General features: G+C 41.9%; 1 protein-coding gene across 1 annotated transcript in view; it reads left to right on the top strand.

The window, feature by feature from the left end:
• The window catches only part of LOC126456060 (acetylcholinesterase-like), a 194,746-nt gene that overhangs the window by 100,611 nt on the left and 77,634 nt on the right, over nucleotides 1–16,501 (top strand). Inside the window, exon 4 of the mRNA XM_050091815.1 lies at nucleotides 148–285. Coding sequence (XP_049947772.1) covers nucleotides 148–285 — 138 coding nt within the window. The remainder of the gene's footprint in view (nucleotides 1–147; nucleotides 286–16,501) is intronic.

Raw genomic sequence — 16,501 nt, 5'->3', positions numbered from 1 at the left:
TGTTCCCACCTTTTCCTTGTAGCTTGGTGACAGGTTTAAATTATATAGTCATCTCGATATACCTTAAAGTAGAACTTCCGCTATTAGTAACCTTCCGCATCCTGCCCTCTGTAACAATTTTTTTATTTTTCTTTACGTTTGTTGCAGGCCCAAGAGTATGTAACAGTGGAAATACAAGAAGGCACTTTGAGGGGTCAGGTGTCAAAAACTTTCACAGACAAAGCCATGTTTATGTTTGAAGGCATTCCATATGCCGAACCGCCAGTTGGAGATCTCCGGTTCCAGGTAAGTAAATACGCCTCTCTATCGTTTGCTACACATATTCTGAGAGTGTCGAATAGAAAAAAGTTCACAAACCGTACGTCCTTGTTTTGAAATATAGACCAATGACAGTTACTAACGCAACAGACTCTTATTTCTTAGTGTGTTAAAGAAATTCTCTCGTGAATGGAAGTTTAAGTCCATTGACTTTCTGAAGGCAAATTACTTTTTGAAAAACAATAAGTTTCACGTTTTCAACTACTCAAATCTGCGTAACATGGGAGCATACAGGCTAATAGTGCAGTAACTGTAGCCCAAAGGCATATGTAACAACGTAAAGGACATCTACAAGACTTGATTCGAGAACAGCGATGCTGAGTCCATCTGTAGGGCGTGATCATATTGATTTTTGAGTTTTCGAATACAACAAATGTTGGTCGGTTTTGGAGGGACGATGGAAATTTTTTGTGGTGATCGGAAACAGAAAGTCTTTCCAGAAGTGCGTGGCGATGATACACTTAAACTCTTTTTCTTTTCTTTTTAGGCGGCACTTTATTCCTTTTAATTACACATTCCTGCAGACTGTCGTCATCATATCCATGAAGAAAAGTTGATTCTTTAAGGCACTGATGTGGTGAGAGCAGTCTGCCGGAAACGTGTATGTTGGAATAAATTACGTACAATCTGAGCAGAAAAATTGTGAGTAAAGAATTAGTGTGAACCTCAAAAAGCTGCAGCTAGGGCAAATACAAACAACTTTCATAGTTCCTATTCATACAAACTTCTTTAATAGTTTCTGTTCGTATGCAGCTGAACAGCCAGGTTTGCAAGTAGAGTCGAAGTTATAATTATAACTATAATTATAAGACAAACCATCAACACTGTAAACGATTCGAAATTACCAGTTCTTGCACTCAAAGGTCCAGTGATGTCCATGGACTCCTCTTTGAAAAAATACTCATGTAACTGTCTTAGACGTTGCACCCTTCAGAAGGCAAGCTTCTTTTTAAGTTTTTCCAGGACTGGGAATAGCGGCTTTCGCAGAACCGTTTTACAGACACTGCATTCCATGTGAAGACATAATTTCCTCCTTCTGTCAAGGTGAACTATCACAGTGTATAATTCATGTATACTGGAAATCCTTATGTCATTTTGAACTGTTCGTATATAGGAATAAAACTTGTGCTCCAGTTCGTTTAAACGTACGGGTTGTTGGGTTGTTTGGGGAAGGAGACCAGACAGCGAGGTCATCGGTCTCATCGGATTAGGGAAGGATGGGGAAGGAAGTCGGCCGTGCCCTTTCAAAGGAACCATCCCGGCATTTGCCTGAAGCGATTTAGGGAAATCACGGAAAACCTAAATCAGGATGGCCGGACGCGGGATTGAACCGTCGTCCTCCCGAATGCGAGTCCAGGGTGCTAACCACAGCGCCACCTCGCTCGGTTTTGAACGTACGAATCTCTCACTTTCCCTATAAGGAAGAATGTAGCTTGACAATCAATGAATAGTTCCTCTTTTTCTAACCGCAAACGAAGAAGAAAGGGCGCTCAGGGCATATCGTCTTGTCGACGACGTCAGCACAGAAAGAGCAGAAACTCACATAGGCCAAGATGGATAAATAAATTTGCAATGACCTTTCCAGTGGGAGCGTATCGACAGTTGTCTGAATCATTTCAGGAAAATCATGGAAAACCTAAATATAAATGCGCGTACGGAGGTGTGAAGCTCTCTCTTCTGAATGCGAATCTAACTATTTAACTATAGCGCCACCTTTCTCTCTTCTGATAAATGTTGCAATTACGAACAAAATTCTCGATTCATCTCAGGTTGATTCTGTTCACTTGAGACAGGCTAACTATTTAATTGCGAGCCATCCGCAAATGCATCGTCCATAATGTTTGCCAGTGACTCGTCTTAAGGTTTTCTCAGAAGTGTAATGGAGCAAATATTTCCTGTAAAAGATATGAATATTACAACCTTCGAACATATACTAGTAAAAAAGGAAACATAAGGAACCTCTTGTGTGCAGCCACCCTATAATCGAGTTTCTCAACATAGTGTTACTGACAGTGGCCACAAGTAATGATAGAGAGTACAAACATCTATTGATAATTGCACCAATACTGAAACTCCCTAATTGTTTTCGCGTTGGGTAAAGTAGCGTCACCATCGAAACAGTAAGTAGTAGTGTTAGCAGCAGCAGCAGAAGTTGTAGTAAAAGAATTAGTCACGTGTGGATCTCTTTTACAGTGATATTTGACATTGTAACGTAATGCTAATGAATTATTCACGCTGAAACATCCTAGCAAATTAAAACTGTGTGCCGGACCGAGACTCATACTCGGGACTTACCCGTGAAAGGCAAAGTTCCCGAGTTCGAGTCTCGGTCCGGCACACAATTTTAATTTGCACAAAGTTTCATGTCAGCGCACGCTCCACTGCAGAGTGAAAAATCTCATTCTGATATTATCCACAACTTTTGCCAGTCTAATATCTATTGTAAGCTCTCGATCTATCCACAATCGTTTTCTTTAGACGAAAACTTGTTTGTAGAGTATAACTAAAATTTTAATGTAATAAAAATTTATCTTGATGTAACGTATTACACACCTTTCACTGTTTTAAGAAAACTGTGTGAAATCATCTGTCCCTTTCCACAACTGAACTTTTTTACTTGTATTCAGTTTATCAGCGTTCGTCTTGCTGCTTTTGTGATCTTCAGTTCGAAAAGTGGCTTGATCCAACTCTCCACGCTAGTACGAGTGTTGATCGAGAAGTGAGATTGCCTTCATTTTTTACAAATAGACAGCATTGTTTATTCTCATAAAAATTTACATCTTTGGAAAGAAAAAACTCAACTCAATATTTCTACATAATCACCATCTTTTTCTATGGACTTTTGTAGACGGTGCTCCAATTTCTGTATCCCCATATCGTAGAACTTTGCCGATAGTCCTTTGAGGAAGAGTTTCACCTCTTCTTTGACTTCGTCGTCGATTCAGAAGCGTTGGGCACCAAGTGTTCTTTTAACTTGTGGAACAAGTAAAAATCACTAGGTGCGAGGTCCGGACTGTGAGGTGGATGGTGCGTAACAGTCCAATCAAGGTTTGTCAAAAGTCCCTGGGTTTGGCGGGAGACGTGAGGTCGTTCAAAAATGTTCAAATGTGTGTGAAATCTTATGGGACTTAACTGCTAAGGTCATCAGTCCCTAAGCTTACACACTACTTAATCTAAATCATCCTAAGGATAAACACACACAACCATGCCTGAGGGAGGACTCGAACCTCCGCCAGGACCAGCCGCACAGTCCATGACTGCAGCGCATTTAGAACGCTCGGCTAATCCCACGAGGTCGTGCGTTATCGTGAAGCAGTGTTATACCTTCTGTCAGTCGTCCTCTCCGACGGTGCTAGATAGCTCGCATGCGTTTTCGTAGTGTTTCACAATAACTATCCGAGTTGAGTGTTGCCCCACGTTCCATGAAATCGACCGCCAGTATCCCCGTACGATCCCTAAACACAATGGCCATAAAGCGGATATTTTGAAATTCTTTGCGACTGGTAAACCTGAATGACGCTATTCTTTGAATTTTTCTTTCGTTTCGGGAGTGAAATAAAGCACACGTTTCGTCTCCCGTAACAATAGATCATCCATATCATCTTGACACTTTTGAAGATACTGGCGAACACAGCGAAGGCACCTCTCCTTGTGTTCTGCTGTCAGCATACGAGGTATGCGGTACCCATCGAGCGCAGCGCTTGTGATAGCCCAGTTTTACCGCCAAAGCTCTTTCAACTACACCGTAAGAACTCTCAGGAATCCGAGAAACAAGTTCACGGACGGTAATCCTGTTCTGAAGAACTTCGCGTTGGGCCGTCTCGATAACAGCCTCCGAAGCTGAGGATCTTCCACTCTGCTCTTCGTCGTGGACCTGCTTCCGACCGGCACTAAACTCCCTGCACCATTTTTGTCAAGTTGAAAGGATATACATTTGTCGCCATACAGTTGTGTCAACTTACTATGAATATCCACGGACAGAGCCCCTTTCCTGCACTAGGCGGGATTAACAATGGTGTGCAAGCCTCCACTGCAAACCGACATCCTTCTGAACCTGTCTACCTCATGATATTGCCGGATGTCTCCTATCAACCAACCTCTTCTTTTACTAAGTTGTATTGTAAATATCTTTTCTCTCTAATTCTATTCAATTTCTCCTCATCAGTAATTCGATCGGCACATATAGTCACTAGCATTCTTCTGGAGCATCTTATTTCGAAACCTTCTACCTTCTTCTTACCTGAACTGCTTTATAGTTTGCATTTCACTTCCTCGCAAGGCTAAACCCCACAAAAACATCTTCAGGATAATGTTCTTAACATTTAAATTTGTATTACATGTCACAAACTTTCGCTTTTCCAGAAAAACTTTTCCCCCCGTAACAATTGTTCCCAGTCTTTGACCTCCCTGACAGAATTACGATGTCCTTAGCAAACCTCGAAGTTTTTATTTATTCTCCGTGAACTTCTATCCCCTTTCCAAATTTCTCCGTTAATTTCTTTACTTCTTGCTCAATGTACAGACTGAATAGCATCGGGAATAAGCAAAAATTTTGTCTCACTACCTTCTCAGCTACTTCTTCGCTTCCTTGTCCTTCAACACTTACAAGTGCCTTCTGGTTTCTGTACAAGTTCCAAATAATATTTGGCACCGTGTACTTTATTCCCACTACTTTCAAAATTTCGTACAGTGTACGCCAGTCAACAGTCTTAGCAACTTCCTCTAAATCACTGAATGCTGTAAATGTAGGATTCCCTTTCTTCGATCTGTCATCGAAGAAATGAAGCAAGACCAACATTGCCTACGGCGTTCCCACGTTTCTCTGGAATTCAAATTGATCTCCCGCTTCTACCACTTTTTTTTTCTTCTGTGAATACATAATGTTAATATTCTCCAACCATGTCGTATTAAAGTAACGGTTCGGTAGTATTCACAGATATCAGCACCTCTGCAACTGGAAGTACTAAATTCTTTTTTATGTCTGAGGGCATTTCCCCTTTCTTATAAAGCAAAAAATAAAACCGATGAACTACAGGGACGTATTCCTGTCGCTAAATGGAGTATAAAAGGTTTTTTAAACATGTGTCCGGAAAAGCGTCGTTGCCATTGTAGATGGCGCTGACAAATGACAGTTCCTCTGACCACGCACGTGGGTTCCTTGCATGTAGCTGGCAGTGTGACTGACGTATTGTACTGGAAACAGCAGAATAGTCCGGTATTCATGTCGGGAACATGCCGAGATGGTGTTTGTCTACGGCCAAGCAGATGGAAACGGTCGATAGGCAGCACGACTGTACCAGAACAAGTACCCTCACAGACACCAACCGCATCACGCAACATTTCATGCCATTTTTGGGAGTTTGTGTCATCATGAGTCCTTTCAGACAGACGAACGTGCAGCGAGGCGGTGGAATATGAGTACACCAGATTTGGAGGACCAGGTTATACAGAATATTGAGACTAACCTTAGTGCAAGCTACAGACAAGTGGCTCGTCAACACGGTGTAAGCCAACGTACGATTATGTGTATCCTGCAACGAGTGTAAGGATTATCAACATCGGGTTTCCTTCTACGGGGATGATTTTGTCGATGGTTTTCTCACCAGACCATAACGATTATATGATTTCTGTCATCAATCGTTTTTGCCGACGACACAGTCTTTGCGCAATCGTCATCTGCAGGCTACAGACACGGCACATGATCAAAGGAAATTTCATTCGTCATAGCCATGTACCGTGGTTACGATACATTTCCGGACACATGTTCATAGGACCTTTTCCCCTCCATTTTCAGTCCGGAACCTATTCATGCCGTTTGTCGATTATATTAATGTCCACCCTGTATATTTCACATTGAGTGGAATAGTTTGGTCATAGTTGGTTCTCCCAAGGATTTCAGTGACTGAGGAATACTGTCTTCCCGCAATATTTTATCTCGCATCTTATCTTCACATACGTTAGTTTCCATTTTTATAACCTTGTTACAGTTATAGAGACCCTATATAAGCTTTAAGACACAAAAAAGGAAGAAAGAAGAACGACGCAACACGTTATATAAACTGGTCTCAAACTGATATTCATAAAGGTATATACAGAAAAATGCAAAATTGTAAACTTTCGTAACCAAGCATGAATTCGTGACGCTGCAGTGCACTTTCACCGTGCAAGTAACAGGGATAGTAAACAGGGAACATATGGATGCCAGGGCACAAAGTATCGTCGAACTTCATTCCGTATATTCCGCTGGACAGTGACGATGCCTTTCAGAAAGGAGCGTGAACGATATACACAGATGTCAGCGTTTGAGAGAGGACGTGTAATCAAAGAAGCCAGCTGTTGTAATAGGCGAATCACTCAGCATTTGAGCTGGTGGGACGCCACTATTGGACGATATTGGCAGGACTGGGTGAACCATGCCCGAACAAAGCGTCAAGAAGGAAGCTGTCTACCTATAGAGACGACAGAACGTGAGGACCAAGCAGTTGTCAGAGAGGCACTCAGAACCACGGATTTATCTACATCACAGATCCGACGAGCCAACTGGTGCTTCAGTGACCATAGGGACCACTAATTGGCAACTCACAGAAAGGGGGCAGAACTCGCGGCGTCCATTGTGTCGACTACCATTGACCTCTGTGCACTAACAAGACCGTTTCCGGTGGTGTGTGGCACATATGGCCCGGAATCTCATGGAATGACATAGAACTGCCACTAACGATGGGTTTCGCTTCTGACTGAGCACCGAGAACTCGTGTATGAGATGCCCCAGACAGCACTGGGCTACCATCCTGACTGTCGCTCGTCATCTTGTCCGACAGCTTGGAGTGATGGTCTGTGGTGCACTTTCCTTGAAACTGCAGAACCCTTACAGCACAGCGGTGCGTCGACAACATTCTACGCCCCTTTGGGCTTACATTTCAGCAAGGAAAGGCTCGCCTATGGCAGGGGTTTCTACTGCTTGTCTTCGTGCTTCCAGTACCCTACCTTGGCCAGCAAGGTCGGCGATTCTCTCCCCAATTGAGAACGTTAGGAGTAATATGGGCAGGAGCCTCCAACCAGTTCGGGATTCCAAAGATCCAAAACACCAGTTGTACAGAATTTGGCACGATATTCCTCAGGAGCACATACAACAACTCTTTTAATCAATGCCAAACCTAATAACAGCTTGCATTATCGCCAGTTTAGCACCCATGGTCAAAGCGTAGTGTCTTTGACTAGTAATCGGACGGCCGGGGTGGCCGAGCGGTTCTAGCCGCTACAGTCTGGAACCGCGCGACCGCTACGGTCGCAGGTTCGAATCCTACCTCGGGCATGGATGTGTGTGATGTCCTTAGGTTAGTTAGGTTTAAGTAGTTCTAAGTTCTAGGGGACTGATGACCTCAGAAGTTAAGTCCCATAGTGCTCAGAGCCATTTGAACCATTTGAACTAGTAATCGAAACGTCCAAGTTCCCGGGTTCGGACAATGCCAGTGTTTAAATTTTGAATAAAAGTCGTCAGGCCTGGCGTCCGAAGAGTTCCGGCGTAAGAAATTACCGTCGATCTGCTGACATCCTTTTCAAAGAGGGCGGAAAAGCGGAGAGAATTTCGGGGCAATCTTTTGCCCCTGGGATGGGAAACTGCCCTCAAAAGGCGTAAGAATCAGAAATGATCAACGGGATAAGTATGCTGAAGGGAATGACAACCACTGCATTAATGACACGTAATGTGTATCCCCCCCCCCCCCCCCCCCATGAACCATGGACCTTGCCGTTGGTGGGGAGGCTTGCGTGCCTCAGCGATACAGATAGCCGTACCGTAGGTGCAACCACAACGGAGGGGTATCTGTTGAGAGGCCAGACAAACGTGTGGTTCCTGAAGAGGGGCAGCAGCCTTTTCAGTAGTTGCAAGGGCAACAGTCTGGATGATTGACTGATCTGGCCTTGTAACAATAACCAAAACGGCCTTGCTGTGCTGGTACTGCGAACGGCTGAAAGCAAGGGGAAACTAGAGCCGTAATTTTTCCCGAGGGCATGCAGCTTTACTGTATGATGATGGCGTCCTCTTGGGTAAAATATTCCGGAGGTAAAATAGTCCCCCATTCGGATCTCCGGGCGGGGACTACTCAAGAGGATGTCGTTATCAGGAGAAAGAAAACTGGCGTTCTACGGATCGGAGCGTGGAATGTCAGATCCCTTAATCGGGCAGGTAGGTTAGAAAATTTAAAAAGGGAAATGGATAGGTTGAAGTTAGATATAGTGGGAATTAGTGAAGTTCGGTGGCAGGAGGAACAAGACTTCTGGTCAGGTGACTACAGGGTTATAAACACAAAATCAAATAGGGGTAATGCAGGAGTAGGTTTAATAATGAGTAGGAAAATAGGAATGCGGGTAAGCTACTACAAACAGCATAGTGAACGCATTATTGTGGCCAAGATAGATACGAAGCCCACGCCTACTACAGTAGTACAAGTTTATATGCCAACTAGCTCTGCAGATGACGAAGAAATTGAAGAAATGTATGATGAAATAAAAGAAATTATTCAGATTGTGAAGGGAGACGAAAATTTAATAGTCATGGGTGACTGGAATTCGAGTGTAGGAAAAGGGAGAGAAGGAAACATAGTAGGTGAATATGGATTGGGGGACAGAAATGAAATAGGAAGCCGCCTGGTCGAATTTTGCACAGAGCATAACATAATCATAACTAACACTTGGTTTAAGAATCATGAAAGAAGGTTGTATACATGGAAGAACCCTGGAGATACTAAAAGGTATCAGATAGATTATGTAATGGTAAGACAGAGATTTAGGAACCAGGTTTTAAATTGTAAGACATTTCCAGGGGCAGATGTGGACTCTGACCACAATCTATTGGTTATGACCTGTAGATTAAAACTGAAGAAACTGCAAAAAGGTGGGAATTTAAGGAGATGGGACCTGGATAAACTAAAAGAACCAGAGGTTGTACAGAGATTCAGGGAGAGCATAAGGGAGCAATTGACAGGAATGGGGGAAATAAATACAGTAGAAGAAGAATGGGTAGCTTTGAGGGATGAAGTAGTGAAGGCAGCAGAGGATCAAGTAGGTAAAAAGATTAGGGCTAGTAGAAATCCTTGGGTAACAGAAGAAATATTGAATTTAATTGATGAAAGGAGAAAATATAAAAATGCAGTAAGTGAAACAGGCAAAAAGGAATACAAACGTCTCAAAAATGAGATCGACAGGAAGTGCAAAATGGCTAAGCAGGGATGGCTAGAGGACAAATGTAAGGATGTAGAGGCCTATCTCACTAGGGGTAAGATAGATACCGCCTACAGGAAAATTAAAGAGACCTTTGGAGATAAGAGAACAACTTGTATGAATATCAAGAGCACAGATGGAAACCCAGTTCTAAGCAAAGAAGGGAAAGCAGAAAGGTGGAAGGAGTATATAGAGGGTCTATACAAGGGCGATGTACTTGAGGACAATATTATGGAAATGGAAGAGGATGTAGATGAAGATGAAATGGGAGATATGATACTGCGTGAAGAGTTTGACAGAGCACTGAAAGATCTGAGTCGAAACAAGGCCCCCGGAGTAGACAATATTCCATTGGAACTACTGACGGCCGTGGGAGAGCCAGTCCTGACAAAACTCTACCATCTGGTGAGCAAGATGTATGAAACAGGCGAAATACCCTCAGACTTCAAGAAGAATATAATAATTCCAATCCCAAAGAAAGCAGGTGTTGACAGATGTGAAAATTACCGAACTATCAGCTTAATAAGTCACAGCGGCAAAATACTAACACGAATTCTTTACAGACGAATGGAAAAACTAGTAGAAGCCAACCTCGGGGAAGATCAGTTTGGATTCCGTAGAAACACTGGAACACGTGAGGCAATACTGACCTTACGACTTATCTTAGAAGAAAGATTAAGGAAAGGCAAACCTACGTTTCTAGCATTTGTAGACTTAGAGAAATCTTTTGACAATGTTGACTGGAATACTCTCTTTCAAATTCTAAAGGTGGCAGGGGTAAAATACAGGGAGCGAAAGGCTATTTACAATTTGTACAGAAACCAGATGGCAGTTATAAGAGTCGAGGGACATGAAAGGGAAGCAGTGGTTGGGAAGGGAGTAAGACAGGGTTGTAGCCTCTCCCCGATGTTATTCAATCTGTATATTGAGCAAGCAGTAAAGGAAACAAAAGAAAAATTCGGAGTAGGTATTAAAATTCATGGAGAAGAAATAAAAACTTTGAGGTTCGCCGATGACATTGTAATTCTGTCAGAGACAGCAAAGAACTTGGAAGAGCAGTTGAATGGAATGGACAGTGTCTTGAAAGGAGGATATAAGATGAACATCAACAAAAGCAAAACAAGGATAATGGAATGTAGTCTAATTAAGTCGGGTGATGCTGAGGGAATTAGATTAGGAAATGAGGCACTTAAAGTAGTAAAGGAGTTTTGCTATTTGGGGAGCAAAATAACTGATGATGGTCGAAGTAGAGAGGATATAAAATGTAGGCTGGCAATGGCAAGGAAAGCGTTTCTGAAGAAGAGAAATTTGTTAACATCCAGTATAGATTTAAGTGTCAGGAAGTCATTTCTGAAAGTATTCGTATGGAGTGTAGCCATGTATGGAAGTGAAACATGGACGATAAATAGTTTGGACAAGAAGAGAATAGAAGCTTTCGAAATGTGGTGCTACAGAAGAATGCTGAAGATTAGATGGGTAGATCACATAACTATTGAGGAAGTATTGAATAGGATTGGGGAGAAGAGAAGTTTGTGGCACAACTTGACCAGAAGAAGGGATCGGTTGGTAGGACATGTTCTGAGGCATCAAGGGATCACCAATTTAGTATTGGAGGGCAGCGTGGAGGGTAAAAATCGTAGAGGGAGACCAAGAGATGAATACACTAAGCAGATTCAGAAGGATGTAGGTTGCAGTAGGTACTGGGAGATGAAAAAGCTTGCACAGGATAGAGTAGCATGGAGAGCTGCATCAAACCAGTCTCAGGACTGAAGACCACAACAACAACAACAACAATGTGTATCGACAGGACACGTGGCCTGTAATTAATAAAGTGTCATAATGATCTCTACGTTGGTAAAAGATACCTGTCTAGTTCCCCACTTGGATCTGTGTGAGGGGACTGTCAAAGGGGAGGTGACCATGAGTAAAAGATTGAATAACCAACGAAAGTGTAACGTTCCACGAGTTTGGACATTAAGTGACAGAAGTTTACATGGTAGGGAAGCCAGAAAATGTGAAAAGGGAAATGCAGAGACACATTCTAGATATTGTGGGGTCATGGGGAAAGAACACGATGGTTTCTGTTCAGCTAAGCGTAGGGAAACATAAATAGCAGCAGAAACTGGTATAAATGGAGTAGATTTCACTGTGAAGGTGGGCAGAGAGTGAGTTACCGTGACCAGTTCAGTGATAGCGTTGTTCTCATCAGAGTCGACAGCAAACCATCACCGGCAACAATAGTTCAGTTATACATTCTGATGTCGCAAGCAAAAGTTGAAGAGATAGAAAATGTATGTGAGGTTATTAAGTGGGTAATTCAGTACATTATGGAAGATAAATATCTACTAGCCATGGGGGACTGGCCGGCGGTTGTAGGTGAGGGAGTAGAAGGAAGGTATACGGGGCAATATGGGCTTGGTAGTGGGAACGAGAGAGAGAGAGAAAGGCTAATTGAGTTTTGTAATTAATATCAGAAATAGCGAATACTCAATTCAAGAATCACAGCAGTAGGAAATATACTAGGAAAAGGCTGAGAGATAAAGGGAGATTCCAATGAGATTACATCATGATCAAGTAGAGATTCCGAAATCAGATATTGGATTGTAAGGCTCACCAGGAGAAGACCACAATTTGTTGATGATGAAGAGTAGGCTGAAGTTTAAGAAGCTATTCAGAAAAAATCAATGCACAAAGAAGCGGGTTAAAGTAATACTAAGAAATGTACAGATACGTTTGACGTTCTGTGAATCTATAGATACTGCAATAATTAGTAGCGCAGCAGGCAGTTCAGCTGAAGAGGACTGGAAATCTGTAAAATGGGCGGTAGAAGGAAGGTAACTGTGAAGAAACCGTGGTTAACAGAAGAAATACTTATGTAGATCGACAAAAGAAGGAAGTACAAAAATTTTCAGGCGTAGTCATAAGTACAAGTCACAACAAATAGAAGTTCAGGGAAGCTAAGATTAAATGGCTGCATGAAACACATGAAACTAATGGAAAAGAAATGTTTGTCAGAAGTACTGACTCATCATATAGAAATCTCAAGACAACCTTCGGTGAAATTAAAAGCAAGGGTGGTAAAATTAAGAGTGCAATGCGAATTCCACTGTTAAATGCAACGGATAGGTAGAAAGAGTACAATGATGACCTCTATGTGGGGAAGGACTTCTCTAATGACATCACAGATGAACAAACAGAAGTCAACAGGGAGGAGATAGGGGAGCCAGCATTAGAATCAGAATTTAAAAAAGCTTTGGAAGACTTGGGATCAAATAGGACGAAGGTAATAGATAATGTTCCATCAGAATTTATAAAATCATTTGCGAAAGTGGCAACAAAATAACTATTCATGTTGGTGTGTGGCGTGGGTGAGAGTTTCAGAAAAATGTCACCCATACAAATCGACAAAAAGCAAGTCACGTTCCACAATGTCAAATGGTGCAATATGTTCAAAATTCTGAGAAAAAATGGGTGTTGGCTACCGGTAAAGGCGGGAAATATACGTTATGTACAATAACCAGGAAGGAACAATAAGACTGCAAGACCGAGACGAAGTACTCAAATTAAAAAGGGTGTAAGACCGGGATGTACTCTTTTGCCGCTATTGTTCAGCCTACATATCGAACAAGCAATGATGGAAATGAAGGAAAGTTTCGAAAGAGGGATTAAAATTCGAGGTGAAAGGACATCAATGATAAGATTCGCTGATGACATTGCTATCGGCAGTGAAAGTGAGGAAGAATGAAAAGATCAGTTGAGTGGAATGAAAAGACTAATGAGCAGAAAAAATGGACTGGAAGAAAACCAAAGGAAGACGAAAGTAATGAGAAGTAGCAAAAATGAAAACAGCGAGAAACTTAACATCAAAATTGAAGGTCACGAAGTAGACGAAGTCAAGGAATTCTGCTTTAGGTAGCAAAACTAGCCATGATGGACGGAGCAAACAGAAAATAAAAAGCAAATTAGGAAAGTTTTATAAGACAATGAAACATGGACCGTAGGAAAACCTGAACAGAAGAGAATCGAAGTATCTGAGACATGGGGCTACAGAAGAATGTTGAAATTTAGGTGGATTGGTAATGTAAGAACAGAGGAGGTTCTGCAGAGAATTAATGAGGAAAGGAATACATGGAAAACACCGACATGAAGAAGGTAAAGGACGACAGGGCATCTGTTAATAGACGAGGGAATATTATGCACGGTACTAGAGGGATCTGCAGAGGGTGAAAATTGTAGGGGAAGACAGAGACTGAAATCCATCCAGCAAAGAACTGAGAATGTATGTTGCAATTGTCACTCTGAGATGAAACGGTTGGCAGAGGAATTAAATTCGTTGTAGGCCTCCTCTAATCAGTCAGAAAACTGAGGACTTAAGGCCAATGCGTTATTGACCTGTTCAGTTTTTGAAGTTCCTTCTCTTGAATAAATTATCCAACCTTTCTGAAGTTTTAATCATTTGTTTCTCTTTATACGTGCATCACATATATCGATTTCCGCCCCATCTGGATAATTCCTTCATGGTGCGTCGTTTTTTTTTTGTTTTGGATTCTATGTTCCTTTCCACCTATCAGCTTTTCCTTCTTTACTTGGTACTGGCTTTCTACCTGCACAATTGATATTCATGCAGCTGCTTCGGTTTTCTCCGAACATCTCAGTTCTCCTTTAGGCGGCATCCATATTTCCTCTAGTTATTCATGATTCTGAATGATTGTAGTCATCTTCTGCCCTATCATACTTACATGTTTGGTGCTCTCTGTCAGTCTAATTTTCAAACGACTGTATTTACTTTCGTCAGTTTCATTTGCTGCACTTTTATACTTACTTCTTTAGTCGATTAAATTCAATATATCATGTGTTATCTAAAGATTTCTATAAGGTCTTAACTTTTTGCCAATATGCTCCCCTGCTGACTTCGTTACTATATTCTGAAAGCTACCTGTTCGTTTTCTATTGTATCACTGTCCACTGCTAAAATTAAATGTTGCCTAATGGTCCCTCTGAAACCCTCGACAACCTTCGGTTCATTCAATTTATCTAGGTACCATCTCGTTAATTTCCCACATTTATGGAGCTTCCTCGTTTTAATCCACAGTCGACATTTGCTGCTGAAACAGTCTTATAATTTAAAATCTGGTTCCGAAATCTCTGTCTTATCACAAAGTAATCATTCTGAAACGTTCCACGGTCTTCTGCTAGTCCACATATACAAACTTTTTTCATGATTCTTAATCAAGTGCTCCGATGATTATACTATTGCCTGTGCAAAATTCTACCAGTTAAGTCCCTCTTTTATTCCTTTTACTCGGTCCATTTTCACCTGCTACTCTTTCTCCTCTTCCTTTCCCTTCTATCTAATTCCAAAAACACACACAGTTAAATTTTCGTCTCCCTTAACTATCTGAATGATTTCCTTTACCATGCATAAATTCTTTCAATCGCTTCTTTAGCATATAAATGTGGAACATAAACTTCCACTACTATGGTGGGTGTTGGATTTCTGTGTATCTAGGAAATGACAATGCGTTTCCTATGCTGTTCATACTAGCTTTCATCTACTCCAATTTTTTAAATTCATTATTACACCCAGTCCTGCATTCCCGGTGTTTGGTTTCTCTTTTGGCCAGAAACACCGGTCTGTCTGCCGTCGAAATAGACTAATTCCCACTATATCTAACTTCAGCCTATCCATTTCCCTTTGTAAACTCTCTAAGCTACCTACGCTATTACTGGGCCTAAAATTCTACGCTCTGACACATAGAATGTCAGTTTGTTTTTCCTCAGTAGTCCTCGTTTTTAGATTCGAATGGGGGGGGGGGTATTTTACCTCCTGAATATTTTAACCAAGAGGATGCCAGCATTATTAAGCTATACAGTAGGACTGCATGACTGTGGAAAGAAATAAAAAGAAATTAGCTATTTCCCCCCACTCCCCCACCCCTGCTTTCAGCGGTTCGCGGCAGCAGCGCAGCAGGGCATGTTGGCTGCTACTGCAAGGCCAGATCAGTCAATGATCCAGTCTGTAGCCCCTGCATCTACGGATAAGGGTGAGTCGCATCTACAGCACTGTGATTAGCCTTACCTCTACATCGGTGCCCTTCTGTTTTGACAACATTATGGATATGTCTGTTTATATCGTTGAGACTTGTTAGTCAACACATCGCGGTGAGATCCGTGGCTCATGGGCGACACACACACACACACACACACACACACACACAGACACAGACACACAGGTGCATTTACATATTTGATTCAAGGTTTGGTATATCTTATAACAATTATCCTCAGTTTCATTAAAATGTATTCGAAGTCAGAACCACTTCTTATTCGCCGTGACATAATAGGTTTTGTACGAGACAGTTTCCACGAGAAAATCCAGCAGAGCCGGGTACATGAGCACTACCCATCTTAATTTTGATTCTACGTTATTAGAGGGGACTTGTATTGATGCAGTTTCAAATAAACCTTAGGTAGACCTCAACATAACCCGACCGGAATGCCACAAGTATTTGACGCAACTTCCGGTGTCTGGGGATTTGCAATGGCCCCGGATCCAATCCGCTCAGTGGATTGACGACGGGAGATGGTATGCCGGCCAGTTTGAATGTGCTTATAGCTAATATTGCCAAATGCACATAATATGCCGACTTCATGAAGACACAGATTTAAGACCAGAAAAAATCAAGAAGAAGTTTATACCATACTTCGAGGTATTCCAGTTTAAGAACACGATATAATTCACATACAGGCCTACCAATGCTTGGAGGTCTGGTTTGACGAGGATGGGACGTGTAGTTGGCGGTGGCGATAGCCTTATAGTTCATACCATTTTGACATTTTCCTCAAGTAATGTACGAAAAATGCAGAAAATCTATATCATGATATGGATTACAGCTTCCATCCTCCCCAAAACAACACCAGCCCACTGAAAATAGAGAAATATCGTTCGTTTATCCTTACCATA

The sequence above is a fragment of the Schistocerca serialis genome, chromosome 2 (assembly GCF_023864345.2).
Source record: "Schistocerca serialis cubense isolate TAMUIC-IGC-003099 chromosome 2, iqSchSeri2.2, whole genome shotgun sequence".
Classification (NCBI taxonomy): Eukaryota; Metazoa; Arthropoda; class Insecta; order Orthoptera; family Acrididae; genus Schistocerca; species Schistocerca serialis.
This window is presented reverse-complemented; position numbering and strand designations above follow the sequence as displayed.